Below are 14,120 nucleotides of genomic sequence, written 5' to 3'. Positions count from 1 at the left end.
GTCAACGCCAATCACATTTGACGTATCAGACATTTTCATCAAAGTCAAATCACAAATGTGACAACTAAAACTAATGTGCTGACTACAAAGTGCTGTGTTTGAACTTTAAAATTTCTTCGGTGCTTTACATTAATTTTTAACGTTCATATAAAAATATTTAACAACTTATAAACTTCATAACTTTAAGAGCAACTTACAGTCACAATGGAATCCGAAAATCTAGCCAAACAAGTAAGATTTTGATATCAAAATATATAATACGTTAAATCAGTCATTTACCCACAACTTTAAATTTTCATGTTTTATCGCAGATTGAAGAAGTTGAAGCTCTGTCTTCGATTTATAGCGAAGATTTTACGATAGATAGTGAAACACTTAGAACCTATAGTATTAAGATAAAAGATAATAACAATGAAGTTATATTGACTGTTACAATGCCAGCCGAATATCCAGGGGAAGCACCGCCAAAATATGAATTATCTGCACCCTGGATGGATAGAAAAGCTAAAGAAAATCTTAAACAATGTTTAGAAGAAGTCTACTTGTAAGTTATTTTATTTTATTAGGTAACTACAGATACAAACAATAAGCACAAAAATTATTAAAATTTTCAATTGCAGAGAAAATGTAGGTGAAACGGTACTATTTCAGTGGGCTGAGAAAATTCGTGAGATGTTACAAAAAATTAAAGTTGTTAAGCCTGAAAAAAAGGAGCAAGCTCCAGACAAAGTAGATGAAACATTGGATTTAGCACAGGTAAGAGTTATTTTCTTTTTAATTTGTTCAAATTAAAATTAAATAAAGTAATGTTCCAATAAGAATTATAATATTGTAATTTTATGCTAAACTATGTGTATCCATAAGTATACATACATAATTAATAGCTTTCAATTGATTGATTTTTTTTAATATTTGATGATTTCTGTTTTCTTTCTTAAATATTGAGGTTTGTATAAAGTAAAAAGTATGTGACAAAAGTACTAAAAGTAATATAAGAAAATAACTATAATAAAATAAGTAATATAAGAAATTTAATTAACTTAACGAAAACATCAACACGTCTGAAATTATTTGTTTTTTTAATTTCAGCTAGATATTAAATGTCCAGAAATAACTCATGGCAGTGTTATTATCGATAGAAAAAGCTCATTCCAGGGACATGCAGCAGAAGTACATAGTGTTGATGATGTCACGTAAGTATTGAAAAAGCTCATAAAAGAGGATAGATAATTTTTAGCTGCATTTATTACTGTCAAATTTAATTTTTACTAGACAAAAAATATCCTGATTCAGAGATACTTTGTTAATCAATTAAATTACGCTATACAACATTTTGTATTTTCTGTTAGACAAATGTAAATTCTTAATTGAGTGTTTTTAATTAAAATATTTTTTTTAAGTGCAGACAAACATAATATGCGGGGAATACTTAGATCACTACTAAGTGATAAGGCCACCAAATACACTAAATGGTTCTTGCTTTTATTTTTGCGTATTTTAGTTCCTAAGACCATTTAGCTGTAATGAAGAGTAAATTAACATTGTAGTATAAAAAAATAATTACATTTTCACAAATATAATTTATTTGACATGATTAAATGAAAATGGAAATTGAATGTTATGAACCGTTTTTCTCATTTCCAGGGCAGTACTATTCAAATTAAAGCAGAACAAGAAATTTCAACACGCGACACACAACATGTATGCTTATAGGATAGAGAAACAAACACCAAAGGGCACAACTATGTTGCAAGATTGTGATGACGATGGCGAAACACATGCGGGGGGGAGAATGTTGCATCTCTTGCAAATATTGGACCAGAAGAATACTTTAGTTGTTGTTTCAAGATGGTAAGACTTTTTAATCTTAATATATATAAATCTGGTGTCACAATGTTTGTCCTCAATGGACTCCTAAACCACTTAACCGATTATAATAAAATTCGCACACCATGTGCAGTTCGATCCAACTTGAGAGATAGGATAGTTTAAACATGTAGGTACCACGGGCGAAGCCGGGGCGGACCACTAGTTAGAGTTTATATATTTTTTTGGTTCTCTTCTAGAATTAATTAAACTAGAAGTCATGCATACATTTCATTTACTGAAATTTTCCTAACCGAAAATACCTGTATTTAGGAATATAGGCTCGAAATGAAAAGCTATGTCGTAATACGCCAGCAAAATTTGATACATTGATATACCAAATTCTTTAGTACTTATAACTAAAATCTGAAACTTAACGCCGTTATTTCTACCCGCTTCAAATGCAATAAAAAAAATTAAAACGCGTTTTGGCGCCAATTTTCTTGGATTTAAAATTATTTTTGTCTCTTCTAATAACTTTTTCTTATCATATTTCAGGTATGGCGGCATACAATTAGGACCAGATAGATTTAGACACATTAACAATGCAACCAGACAAGTCATACAAGAAGCTGGGTTGTTGAAAAAATGACAACAAATCATGGCTATTAGTTTAAGTTAGAACTCAATAATCAATGATATTATAAGTAAAAAGGTGTAGATAGGTTTAAAGCGCTCCAAGAGTGGCAATGCTAGTGACTAAATGGACCAAAATATAATTTTTGTTTAAAAAAAATAGAAAAATTGCGTGATATTGTCCGACACCTCATTAATTAACGTGTTGGTAACCTATCTACATATTTTTACTAATTATATGAATGACTCTTTAGGCTTTAGCATTATGTAAATAATATGTAAATAGAATGACTCAAATTAATATAATTATGCTTGTATAAACCTAAATGAATTGCATTAAAAATTGAGACAACTGAGCAATCATCGGAATTATTAATAGATTTAGCAAAATATATTATTCAAGTGAAGCTTGTTAATGTTAATGTGCCTAATGAAATTTTATAAAATTTATGAATACAACACAGACAAAGTTTAACTAAAACTACATATGTTCCAGATCTGACGAACATTGTACTTATTTGTGATTTAGCAATAATGAATTTTAATTTTTATTAAAAATAAATCTTGTTACTTTGTTCTTCATTGTTTTATTTATAACCTAGCCGTGCCCCGCATTGCTCCGCTCCTATTGTTCTTTAGCGTCATGATATTATATCTTTATGATTTAATAATTATATTCTATCTAACAGTGAAATAATTTTTATATCGGACCCTGACCTGAGATGAGCGCATTCAAGCAAACAAACAAATATGCAAATTACAGCTTTATAATATTAGTATAGACACAGATAAGTATAGATACACATAATATGTATAGATAGCAATTTCTCAAATTTATTTAGAAATGAAGCATGATCGTGTTGCGAACGGGCTGTGTCCCGTCAACAGGGTGACACCGCAATAATGCGCATACACAACAATAGTTGACAAAAAATATTCTTAAAACTATCTTCGTTCAATCGTGTGTCGCAAGTTGGAAAAAATGCGATCTCACTCAGCATAAAACACACCGCGGCAAACGATTGGTCTTCCGTGGGTCCGCCAGAGTTTGGCACGGGCGAGTTGAGCCTGTATTAAAATCAACTACTACATATTTTCTATTTTTGACATTATTTTTGAATAATTATCGATAACAAGGCTGACATCACTTAGGGCATAGCATCAGGTTAATATCAAGTTAGTCATTATGTAAATGACACAAATTTCAACCTTATGTCTATGTGTTGTGGTTCATAGTTAGTTATATAGTATAGAAAATTAGCGCCCTCTGTTGTTGAAAATAAAACTCCTGAAATAAATTATGGCGCTCTATTTAAAATTCTTCCACTTGCTACTGTAGCACCACCTTAACTTGCTCCCTTTCAACAGACACTTTTTACTACACTGTCCTCCGTATATCTGACGAAACGTTAATAGCTTTTATATGCGAGCAAAGTCGTGGCAATATCTAGTCCTGTGTTTTATGAGTAAGAGGTAGAGTTCATGAAGTATCCACCTTTCATGAACTGTATCGATGTTCATAAAAAAAATCGAACTAACTAGGTGTGTGTGCAGTTTTAGCCAACTTGAAAAATATTGTGTTATTTAGGTCCACTTGATTAAAAAAATTCTCTGATAATTCAATAAAAAGCCATAATATGAAATAATCGTATTTATTATCCGTACATTTACAATTTACATAAAAATGCAATAACCCTTATATTGTACTTGTCCAACGTGACAAAAGAGGTAATGTCATCTTTTGTTCCTAGCATTATTGTCTGCAGTCTTGACTGTTATGCATTTTTTGTCCATGAATTTTAAAAGATCCTGAAACAAAACACAATGAATTAAAACAAACCAAAAGCCGCTTAAAAATGCATTTGACTCTAATTTGAATCGAAAATTGCGCTTTACATAATATCTTCTTATTTTTCTTCAAAGACTTCTATTAGATGAGATATGACTGATAAAATAGGTGAATTCAGAATTGCCTATTGCATTCTAACGGTGCATTTACATCAAACGAACATAGAGCTAGAACTAGAGCAAGAGCATTATTTCGTGATCTTTTAGTATAAGAACATATAGTAGAATCTTTTTGAATGCAATAAGAACAATGAAAGAATGCTCTACGCCTGTTTACACTAAAATAATTTGACATAGTGGGGTTAGAATGAGCATTCGCTCGTTTGATGTAAATGCACCGTAACGACGCTATCAACACTTTTTGAATAAATTTACTATTCTCACCTTAGGATTATATTTATATCCACTAGCAACTAAATCCTTATGTACAACATCTATGTTAATGGGTTCATAGCACAATATAGCTTCCCGTAACAATCTGCGACACGAAACGTAATTGTGAAACGCTATATGCAATGGTACTCGACAGGAATGTATCTGAAATAAAAACGATTTTCTTATTCTTAGATATACTTAAATAATTTAAAATACAAAAACTTGGGGTGGGTAACCATAAATATCTTAAAGCAGTATTATTTCCAGTGTGGGAAAGTGATGGCGCAAACCGACCTTTATAGCTCTGTCATTTTTCCACACCGTTAATAATACTGCTATGGGACATTATAACCCTCCTGTTTTTTGGTATGAGTGGATTTAAATATGTATTTGGTTCTTTATCCTGGTGCCTTCTTTATATTCCGAACTATAAAAGTGCCCATGGCTTAGTTCAGTCATACCAATAATTTGCCCAGACTGACAGAAATATTTAAATTATGCGTTTCAAATGTTGAGTAACTACCTATAAACACTTAAGGATTTTTTTTTAAATTACACAAATTAAGTTGTATCCAAATATATAAGAAATATATAAATATGATTAATGTAATAAATTACCTTGGCCTTTTCTCTTTTCTGAAACACCCAATCCTCTGGACTACATTCAATATCTTTAATAATTGGCTTATCATTAGTTTGTACATATATACAAGTATTTTCTTTTTCAATCATCAAAACGTCATTTTGTGGTAATTTTTCTGGAGATTTTGATTTCTCTTGAATAGGATGAGAAGTTTTCAGTTTTTTTGATGGAGATAATGTTTCTTCTATACAAGATTCTACGAAGGGATGAGTTTGGTCATAAATGTATGTTAAAAGTTTTATAGCTGGAAAAAAAGAGAAGATATTATTAGACTCACATGAGAAAATACAATAAATAGTTCAAGCGATCATATTGTTGTAAAATTTTTTATCCCTGTTTAATATATTACTATAGTATTTTATCTTAATAAAAGACCTGTTTCCCTGGATAGGGAACAAAAAATCGATACAATAGCCTAAAAAAGTAATTTGTTGTTCAAATTAGGATATCATTTACATACCTCTTTTTCTCTTAAATGGTTTAACTCCATATTTGTCCAGTTCTCGATGCATTTCCGGAGTTGACATACCTTCATAATCTGGCTTAGGTGTTACTTGATCAACTTTTATTATGTATTCATTTTCTGGTGTTTTCATTCTATCAAAATGCTCATTACTATGAATAGGAGAACTTACTTGTATATCATTTTCAGTTTGTTTAATATTTACAGATGGCAAACTATCCCTGTTTGATTTTTCGTCACCTACAAAGTTGTCTAGTACTGAAATACCTCCGAAATCGAAATTTTCTTGTACAACTGCATTAGTTGAATCATTTACTTCTTTATCAGGAATTTCAATAGATATAGAGTGATTTCTTGAAGTTGATGCTTTGTGCTCAAAACTTATACTTATATTTGGTTTATTACTATCTTTTGCTGACCGCTCATGATTTTCTGATTTTGTACTTGATTTAGATACATTTGAATAATTCTCTACAACATCATCAAACATTTCATCATAATCAACTGATTTATCATCTATTTTGCCAAGATTTACAAAACTTCCAGAACATGAGGGTAGATTTGATACATAATTATTACTCATGGATTGCGTATTTTCATTGACACTTGAATTCGAAGATTGCGTAAGGTCAACATTATCGTAAGGCTCAGTGTCTTCATCACTTTCTTCAGTATTAACATTATTTGTAGCTTCGAGACCACTATTTTCATCATTATTTAATGCCATGTCCTGTGATTGTTCTTCTCTGCCATTATCAGAAAATATTGAATTTGACGATTGACTAAAGATAATATGATCATCATAATTTTCAATTTCATGATCCTCACTACTCTTGCTGTTCATTATTTCAAGGTTTTTAATTTCATTGTTATTTTCTTTTGCACTAGGATTACTACATTTAGTGTGATCAACATTGTAACAAAATTCATCATCAGTGTTTTCAATATCTAGAACATTATTTAAAATGATTGTGCGACTACTACTATGACTACTATTACTATTATTATCGATTTTGGCAATATAACTACATGATGGTTGATTTAAATCATTTTCAGGTAATAATATGAGATCGACATTATCTTTACATAGCACAATTTCATTATTACTATTAACATTATTTCCTATACTATTGTTATTATTATATTTATTACTATTTTCTACTGTTTCATAACTACATGAAGGTTTCTGTGCACAGTCTTCCGATGTTAAATCAAAAACTCGATTATTATTATCCTTTAAGTCAAAGTTTGATTTGTCTCCTTTCATGCAATCTTCATTAATTATTATAGTATCATCCAATGACAAATTTTTCCCACTTATTTTTATATCTGGTAATTCATCATCACTGGAATCCAAAATGTTAACTAAATTTTTTGAGTTATTATTGATGTTCTTATTATTTTTATTATCATTTTCTAGTAGACTTTCTTCTAGTACTATATCAGTATCTACTGTACAATTTCTCTTAGCACCTTGAGACCTCTTCGTACCAATGATAGATCCATTTGTATCTGATTCATTTATATCTTCATTGGTTTCATCAATAACACATATGAAGTTTGAATCTGGAGAATTGTCTTTGATATGTTTAAAAGAAATACTGATATTTTTGTCATTTGGTTCTTGAGTAAGGTCTATTTCTTCAAAATCAAGCTTTTGGTGATCACTTTGTACAACACAATCTGTAATTTCCATAAAGTCGTTAGATTTCTTTCTTGTAGCATTTAATACTGGTAACTTAATATTTGTATTACCTATATTGACACATTCAGTAAGATCCATTGTATCATGGCTTATAATTGTTTTGTATTTATTGTCAATAGGTTTTTCCGTTTCTTCATCCATTATTGATGAGACTTCATCATCAAATATATCAGGTGATTTACTCCTTTCCAGTTCAGGTACTAATAATGTTTTTACTGTATTCGACATCTGAGTATCACACTCAGGATTAATTTTGTCTTTCTTCATATCTGGATTATGTCTTTGGTGAGTAAAATCTTTATTTATATGGGAATTAGATACTTCTGAATGATCTATAAGCTTCCTTTGAATGATTTCATGAGATGTTTTAATAGAACCACTTAATAGAATATCTAGCTCATCTTGGGAACATTGAATATCCTTAAAACTAATGTATGGGCCTTCAAAAACTGGACTTGCCGGTCTGCCAGGTATTTCTTCCCAACTTCGTAACAAATTTAAATCACTTATTGGTTTTTCAAGCGGGTCTAATACTAGTAGATCATCGTTTTTCAAATCTTCATAAGATATATTAGTCGCTTTATAATAAAGGGTGTTGTTTGATATATTTTGTAACGGATGGTCTACAGTTTTGCATGAATGAAATAGTACTTGACTATATTTGTCTGATATAATTTGTTCTTTCTCAGTATTAGACAGCAATAGCAGTTTATAATTTTTTTTCAGCTTTCTACCACCTTTCTTTACTATGACATTTTGTGGAACTTTAAATCCATACTCTTGTAATGTTCTCCTTATTTTTAATGTTCTTTCTTGTGAAGATAGTGGTTTTGATTCATCAGCTAATTTAGGTGTTACATTTTCTGAGTCTTGGAGAGATTTTGATAGTACCACAGCCAGCTGTAATTGTTCAGGGTCAACATCAATACCAGATTGTTTACACAAATGATCAAAATCTTTAGAATACTTTACTAATTCATTGTTTTTGGGGTTCAATAAATTTCTTATATCTCTCTGTGCTTTTGATTGCTTTGTTCGCTTCTTTTTCGTTTTAGGTTTTATAGTTTTTGGACCAGCTACATTCTTCTTTTTTTCTTGAAACTCTAACAAACTCTCATCCCTGTCATCTTCTTTCGAGAAATATTTACTAATAACTTCAGTTTTTGATGTGGTTGCACTGGTGACAATTAAAACAAGTATTGTATAATTACATTTATTTATTTATATATAAGATAATTAACATACTACCTATATATAAGATAATTAACAATACTACCTACCTATTACTAAATTTATCTATATTCATCCTATTTGTGCGGTAAATCTGGCCTCTGTTCTTCTTCTATCATCTTTCTAATTTGATCACCCGTTCTAGGAAGCAAACCTGATGCAATAACTTGTTTTCTTTCTATTTCTTCGATTGGATCTACGTAAACTTTTTCGGTGAATTCCAAAAGTTTTGGGGGAACGAGAGCGAAACTGTAAATAAATAATTAAAATTATGTACTTAAAAAAATATAACCTCTTTGACAATTTTGTGGATTTATAAACGTACTGGTAAACAGCACCGCAAATTACTCCAACGGTCAATATTCCAATTCCCAAAATATTTCTGGCTCTGGCTGATGGAGTACCGGTTACTTGCCGAGGTTTTCTTTTTGAAACATCTACTCCGATCGCCATGTTTAGATCTGTTATTGTTCTGTCATTTTGACAAATTCTATCTAGATTATATAGAATTTGTCTAGAATTTCCACAGATTTTAATTACATATTAAATAAGTAAAGCGTCTTATTCACGGTCCATCTTGACGTACGTCCCGCCAAGTTCATACACGATGCACGACGCAAAACGACAGTGAATAGTATTGACGTACGTCAATAATTATTATTATTATTATGTTGCTGGATGTGCACGACCAATTTTTCATCCAGCGAGCACCCCCACCACCGCGAACGTCGTGCAGATGGACAGTGAGTCAGTCAGTGCTGCCAACAGATATTAATGTAAATACTTGGAAACGTGGCCTATTGATATGATTTTTTTGTGATAACCACAGGTGATAACTTAGTGAGTAAATGAACAAGCAAGAAACAGTTATTTTATATTTTTATGTTCACAGGAAATACCCAATTATCATTACTTTTGGATCAACCTAGTACACATGGACAGTTTATATTCAGAAGTTATTATTTTAAAAGAATTTTATGCAAAAGTCCACTTTAAAAAAAAAAGTGTGTGCGTGTAACCTTTACGCGCGATTGAAGTAAAACGCACATGTCAATATAACCTTGTTATTGAATATTATAAAATGTCGCAATTGTCAGAAAATTTATTTTTAATTTACTTATTTTAAAAATAATAAATAAACAAGTATATTTAGAGATTTTCAAAAAATTTTGCAATTTAAAATAATGTTTTTAAAACTGTTGAATTTTTCATTCACTTTGCTATTCACAATTGATCCGTTTGAAAATTTGAAAATAAATAATCCTAATTGATTATGATATTTGCCACTAGCTGGCGTAGGTATAAGTCAAGAAGCGTGTAGTATATGACATATACTTACAACCAATCAGAATTATTATTTTTAAATGGCGGAAACTACACAGCGTTACTTCCGTCAGAAAAAAAATCTGAGTTACTCCCTAGTCACGCCTAAAGAAGTTTTACTTCAAAAATGATTAACTATAATATACTCTCTGTTCCCGCCACTTCAACATTTACTGAAAGAGTCTTTTCGGTCATGAATGTGAAGTGGCGGGAAGAGAGAAACCGAGCTTTATTAAAAATTAATTAAAAATGAGCTCTTGAAATATATAAATTTAGATTTGGAATGTTTGGATTCATATAATTCATTTAAAAATAATGAAAAATTGTTAGGTACTGCAAAAAGTACAAAAAAATACATTTTTAAAATATTTATTTACTCTTTATTTACCTCCTTTATAATCAGATATACTCTATTTCTTCAAATAAAAGTTGGCAACCCTAGCCATGCTTGATGCGCGCACACAGTGCGCGCACGATCGTCAGTAGGATACATCCAGCACCGCGGCCTTGAGCTGACGTACGTCGGGGATGGACCGTGAATAAGGCGCATAATCTGTGGCAAATGCCAAAGAGTTGACAATTATTGACATTTGACACAAGAATTGTTTCGTCATAGCTGTTGTTTTGAAAAAATAATTGAATTGTTTTCCTTGTTTACTAAAATTATTAGTTAGTTCTTTAAAGAAACGAATCTTCAATGGCGGCGCTTATCATTCCCTCTCGCTCACACACGGCCGTACGGTATGCAAAAAAAAAATGAACAAATAAAATCACTAAAATGTATTTGATTTTCCCTATAATAGTTTTTATCATAAATTTACAATGACAATTATGCATTTGCGAAAGTAAATAATGTTTTATTGGAATTTGACAAAATATGTTCTTTGGGAAAAGTTGTTCAGTTTTATGGGCTTATTACAAGTATTATGGGGATTTTATTACATTCTGTATACGTAAATATGATAATTCATATAAATACACAAATACAATAACAAAAAAGTTTGTCAACAAACAATTTGAAATAATTAATAAAATAATTATCAATTTACGTTATTGCACGCCTCATAAGCGAAGCGTTGAGGTGGGTACTACTGTCACTTCGCGCAAAACATCTGATTTTTCAAACTTAAAATGTCTTTATGTATCATACATTGCACTTGTAAGATAATACATACACACACATATTAAGAAAAAACACTATTTTTAACGTTCATGATATTTTTGATGTCATTTTTGTTATTTAAACTAGTTAAAAAACAGTTTAAAAAAGTTCTGTCTTGGACGTCCGTGTGTCTGTATGTGCGGATCCTTTTTCTTGTTAACACGATAGCGACCGAAATACTTTACTAATCGAGTCTTTTTTTTCTCATACGCTTGAGTATGCTCAGGAATAGAACCCTTTCATTTTTCAGGGTCTGATTCGATGTGGTTTAATTGTTATTAAATAAACAAAAATAATAATTAATAAATATTTATTAAAAAAAAATTATGAGGCGTGCACTTTTGGATTTTTTTTTTTATTTTCTTTTTTGATGATCCTACCATCTGTCAAAGTCAGCTTTGGCCGCCATTGAAGATTCGTTTCGAAAAAAGCGCGGGAACCTTCGAACGAAGCGGGTGTAATTTTAATTATTGAGCTTAAAATTATTAATTTAATATATGATCAGTGGAGTTTGGTTTTGTATATATAGTTTATAATTGTAGAATTGTATATATTTAATAAATTTTGTATAGTAGTGTTCGTATAGGTAAGTTTTTTTTATATTTTATGTATAGTATGTAAAAACCAAAAATTCATAGGGTAAGATTCGGTAGATGAACGATCCGCCGGATCCTAATCCCCCAGGGCTGGGTACCCCCGGTCCTGAGGTAGCCAGTTATGTTACAATTTCAAATACATGTCTAGATAAAAATTTAGTTCTGGAGAGTACTCCAAAAAAAAGGCGTCTTAGAAGGAAAGAAAATAATGAATTAAATGAGCTAATGTTAACAGATAATACTTATGTTGATAATAGGCAAAATGAATCTAATATTCAACCTAAAATACTTGATACTAGTTCCATGCAAGATAGTCGATGTGAATATGTAGGTACAGATTCTTATCCTTACATTGTTCATGTTCAGCGAACTGAATCATCACCCGGGGATGGCTCCACATTGCACCCCATAACTTTCGGAAGGTTTTTAAAAAACAATAATATTAAGAATATTGTGTCTGGAAGTATAAAAAAAATAGGCAGAAACCGTTGCATAGTTGCATTTACTACAGCACAGGATGCAAATGATTTTATCAAAAATAAAAATTTAAGCTCATACAACCTTAATGCAAAAATTCCATTGTTTAATATCACTAGAATTGGTATTGTTAAGGGAATACCAACTGAATGGTCACCTGAAGAAATAAAAGAAAATGTGTCCACCCCAGTAGGCTGCGGTAAAATTATTAAAGTCAGGAGAATAAATTACAAAGTAAATGTTAACAGTACTGTATCTTGGAAGCCAACACAATCAGTTGTTTTAACATTTGATGGCCAAGTTTTACCCGAACGTGTGTATGTGTGTTATAACTCCCTACCAGTTAACCTATATATTTTCCCTACCATCCAATGCTTTCAATGCTGTCGGTATGGTCATACTAAAAATATATGCCGATCTAAACCCAGGTGTTACAAGTGTGGCCAAGACCATTCCGGTGACACTTGTACAGTAGAAGAAGATTGTGCATCATGTTTATTGTGTTCAGGGTTTCATTATGCAATCAACAAAATCTGTCCAGAGTTTAAACGCCAAAAAGACATTAAAATTAGCATGGCTCAAAAAAACATTTCATATGGTGAGGCAAGTAAACTTTACCCACAAATATCAAAGTCGTATGGGGATGTATTAATATCTTCACCGGCTTATTCATCCCCAAACAGATTAAATGTAAACACTACAAATTCTTCTTACCAAAAAACTTATTTTTTGAAACCAAAATCGCCTCCGAAGATGAACAAGGGTTTTGACAAAATAGCTCACAATACAATTATCAGGGAAGCTCAGATACCTACGCCTGAAAATGGATGTGGTTATCAAGTTGCCCCTAATGATACTGAAACTTCCCAGATAATGGACATAATTACTTCCCTTATCAACACATTATTAAAGAATAACACCTTAAAACCGTCCAACGTTGCCACTTTATATAAATTAATTGATAGTATAAATAGTAATCATGGATTCCAAAATAATACAGTGGAACTGCAGAAGCGTAATACCTAAAAAGTCAGACCTAATTCACATAATAAATAAGCATAATCCTTTTTTAATCGCTCTAAATGAGACTTGGCTAAAACCAAATCTCTTTTTTCGCATTCCAGGCTATGTTTGTATTCGAGATGACAGAGTTGATGGGTATGGCGGTGCTGCCATACTTATTAAAAAGTCAATTCAATTTAAACGTCTAATATTACCAGCGCACAATAATAAATATGTAAATAGTGTTGGCATTAGCTTAAAAAATAATATTTCAATCATTTCAATATATATATCGTATAATTCAGCATCAACGTTTAATTATTTACAAAATTTAATAAGATCAATTTCTACACCTTTATTGTTGCTTGGTGATTTCAATTCCCATCACCAATATTGGGGAAGTAGTATTACTACTAGTAGTGGTGAGCAACTTTTAGATATTATGGACATGCGTAATTTATGTATACTTAACACAGGTGAACCAACGCGTCGTACGCGAGCGAATGAAAATCTGAGTGCGGTAGATCTTTCTCTTTGTTCGCCAGGTTTAGCATCATCCATATCATGGCGTCCCTTGTCATCTTCATTCGGCAGTGATCACTTCCCGCTATTAATGTCAGTTCCCATAGGAAATACTAATAACACAACAAGAAAGCCACGGTTGAAGTATCTATTGAACAATGCTAATTGGGATAAATTTAAAGAAAAGGTTGATCTACGTATTAAAGATCTACCTGAAAGTCAGGCAGGTAATGAAGAGATTTGTTCTGAATATTTAGCGAAAATATTGATTGAAGCTGCTGATGAAACTTTCCGGCATAAATCTGCTAAAAGTTTTAAAGTTCCTACCCCAC

The 14,120-nt window shown here is 31.2% G+C and overlaps 3 protein-coding genes across 4 annotated transcripts; 2 read left to right on the top strand and 1 right to left on the bottom strand.

Moving 5' to 3' along the window:
• Positions 1 to 81: 81 nt before the first annotated feature.
• LOC149898616 (protein IMPACT-like) lies at positions 82 to 2,958 on the top strand. The gene is made up of 6 exons (XM_090115123.1): positions 82 to 231; positions 312 to 544; positions 621 to 756; positions 1,090 to 1,193; positions 1,645 to 1,851; positions 2,365 to 2,958. The coding sequence occupies exons 1-6, from the start codon at positions 205 to 207 to the stop codon at positions 2,456 to 2,458; spliced, it is 801 nt and encodes a 266-aa protein (XP_089971249.1). The 5' UTR covers positions 82 to 204; the 3' UTR covers positions 2,459 to 2,958.
• A 1,134-nt stretch (positions 2,959 to 4,092) lies between these two features.
• Positions 4,093 to 9,205, bottom strand: LOC149898615 (uncharacterized). 2 transcript variants are annotated; one of them, XM_090115121.1, is made up of 5 exons: positions 8,757 to 8,925; positions 5,769 to 8,653; positions 5,284 to 5,552; positions 4,675 to 4,827; positions 4,093 to 4,251 (listed from the first exon to the last, which is right to left on the bottom strand). In XM_090115121.1, exons 1-5 carry the CDS (start codon positions 8,780 to 8,782, stop codon positions 4,177 to 4,179), a joined length of 3,408 nt encoding a protein of 1,135 aa, XP_089971247.1. In that variant the 5' UTR covers positions 8,783 to 8,925; the 3' UTR covers positions 4,093 to 4,176. The 2 variants fall into 2 exon arrangements, with proteins under 2 accessions (XP_089971247.1, XP_089971248.1); XM_090115122.1 differs by lacking the exons at positions 4,093 to 4,251; positions 4,675 to 4,827; positions 5,284 to 5,552 and adding an exon at positions 9,032 to 9,205 and having other exon boundaries at positions 8,516 to 8,653; positions 8,757 to 8,955.
• A 2,419-nt stretch (positions 9,206 to 11,624) lies between these two features.
• LOC149898614 (uncharacterized) lies at positions 11,625 to 13,434 on the top strand. The gene has a single exon (XM_090115120.1). The coding sequence runs from the start codon at positions 11,845 to 11,847 to the stop codon at positions 13,288 to 13,290; it is 1,446 nt and encodes a 481-aa protein (XP_089971246.1). The 5' UTR covers positions 11,625 to 11,844; the 3' UTR covers positions 13,291 to 13,434.
• Positions 13,435 to 14,120: the final 686 nt, after the last annotated feature.

Source organism: Colias eurytheme, chromosome 22 (assembly GCF_061535395.1).
Source record: "Colias eurytheme isolate Ceu_HAF_F1 chromosome 22, ilColEury1 Martin Lab GWU primary, whole genome shotgun sequence".
In the NCBI taxonomy this organism is placed as follows: domain Eukaryota; kingdom Metazoa; phylum Arthropoda; class Insecta; order Lepidoptera; family Pieridae; genus Colias; species Colias eurytheme.
This window is presented reverse-complemented; position numbering and strand designations above follow the sequence as displayed.

What these genes read in the sequence shown, in the direction of transcription:
- LOC149898616 (XM_090115123.1), top strand. Translation starts at nt 205, where the DNA reads ATGGAATCCGAAAATCTAGCCAAACAA. An exon ending in AAACATTGGATTTAGCACAG is followed by an intron (nt 757 to 1,089) that starts GTAAGAGTTATT and finishes TTTTAATTTCAG; the next exon opens with CTAGATATTAAATGTCCAGA. An exon ending in CATAGTGTTGATGATGTCAC is followed by an intron (nt 1,194 to 1,644) that starts GTAAGTATTGAA and finishes TCTCATTTCCAG; the next exon opens with GGCAGTACTATTCAAATTAA.
- LOC149898615 (XM_090115121.1), bottom strand. Translation starts at nt 8,782, where the DNA reads ATGAATATAGATAAATTTAGTAATAG. An exon ending in ACCATTTAAGAGAAAAAGAG is followed by an intron (nt 5,553 to 5,768) that starts GTATGTAAATGA and finishes CTTTTTTTCCAG; the next exon opens with CTATAAAACTTTTAACATAC. An exon ending in GATATAAATATAATCCTAAG is followed by an intron (nt 4,252 to 4,674) that starts GTGAGAATAGTA and finishes GTTTTGTTTCAG; the next exon opens with GATCTTTTAAAATTCATGGA.
- LOC149898614 (XM_090115120.1), top strand. Translation starts at nt 11,845, where the DNA reads ATGAACGATCCGCCGGATCCTAATCCCCCAGGGCTGGGTACCCCCGGT.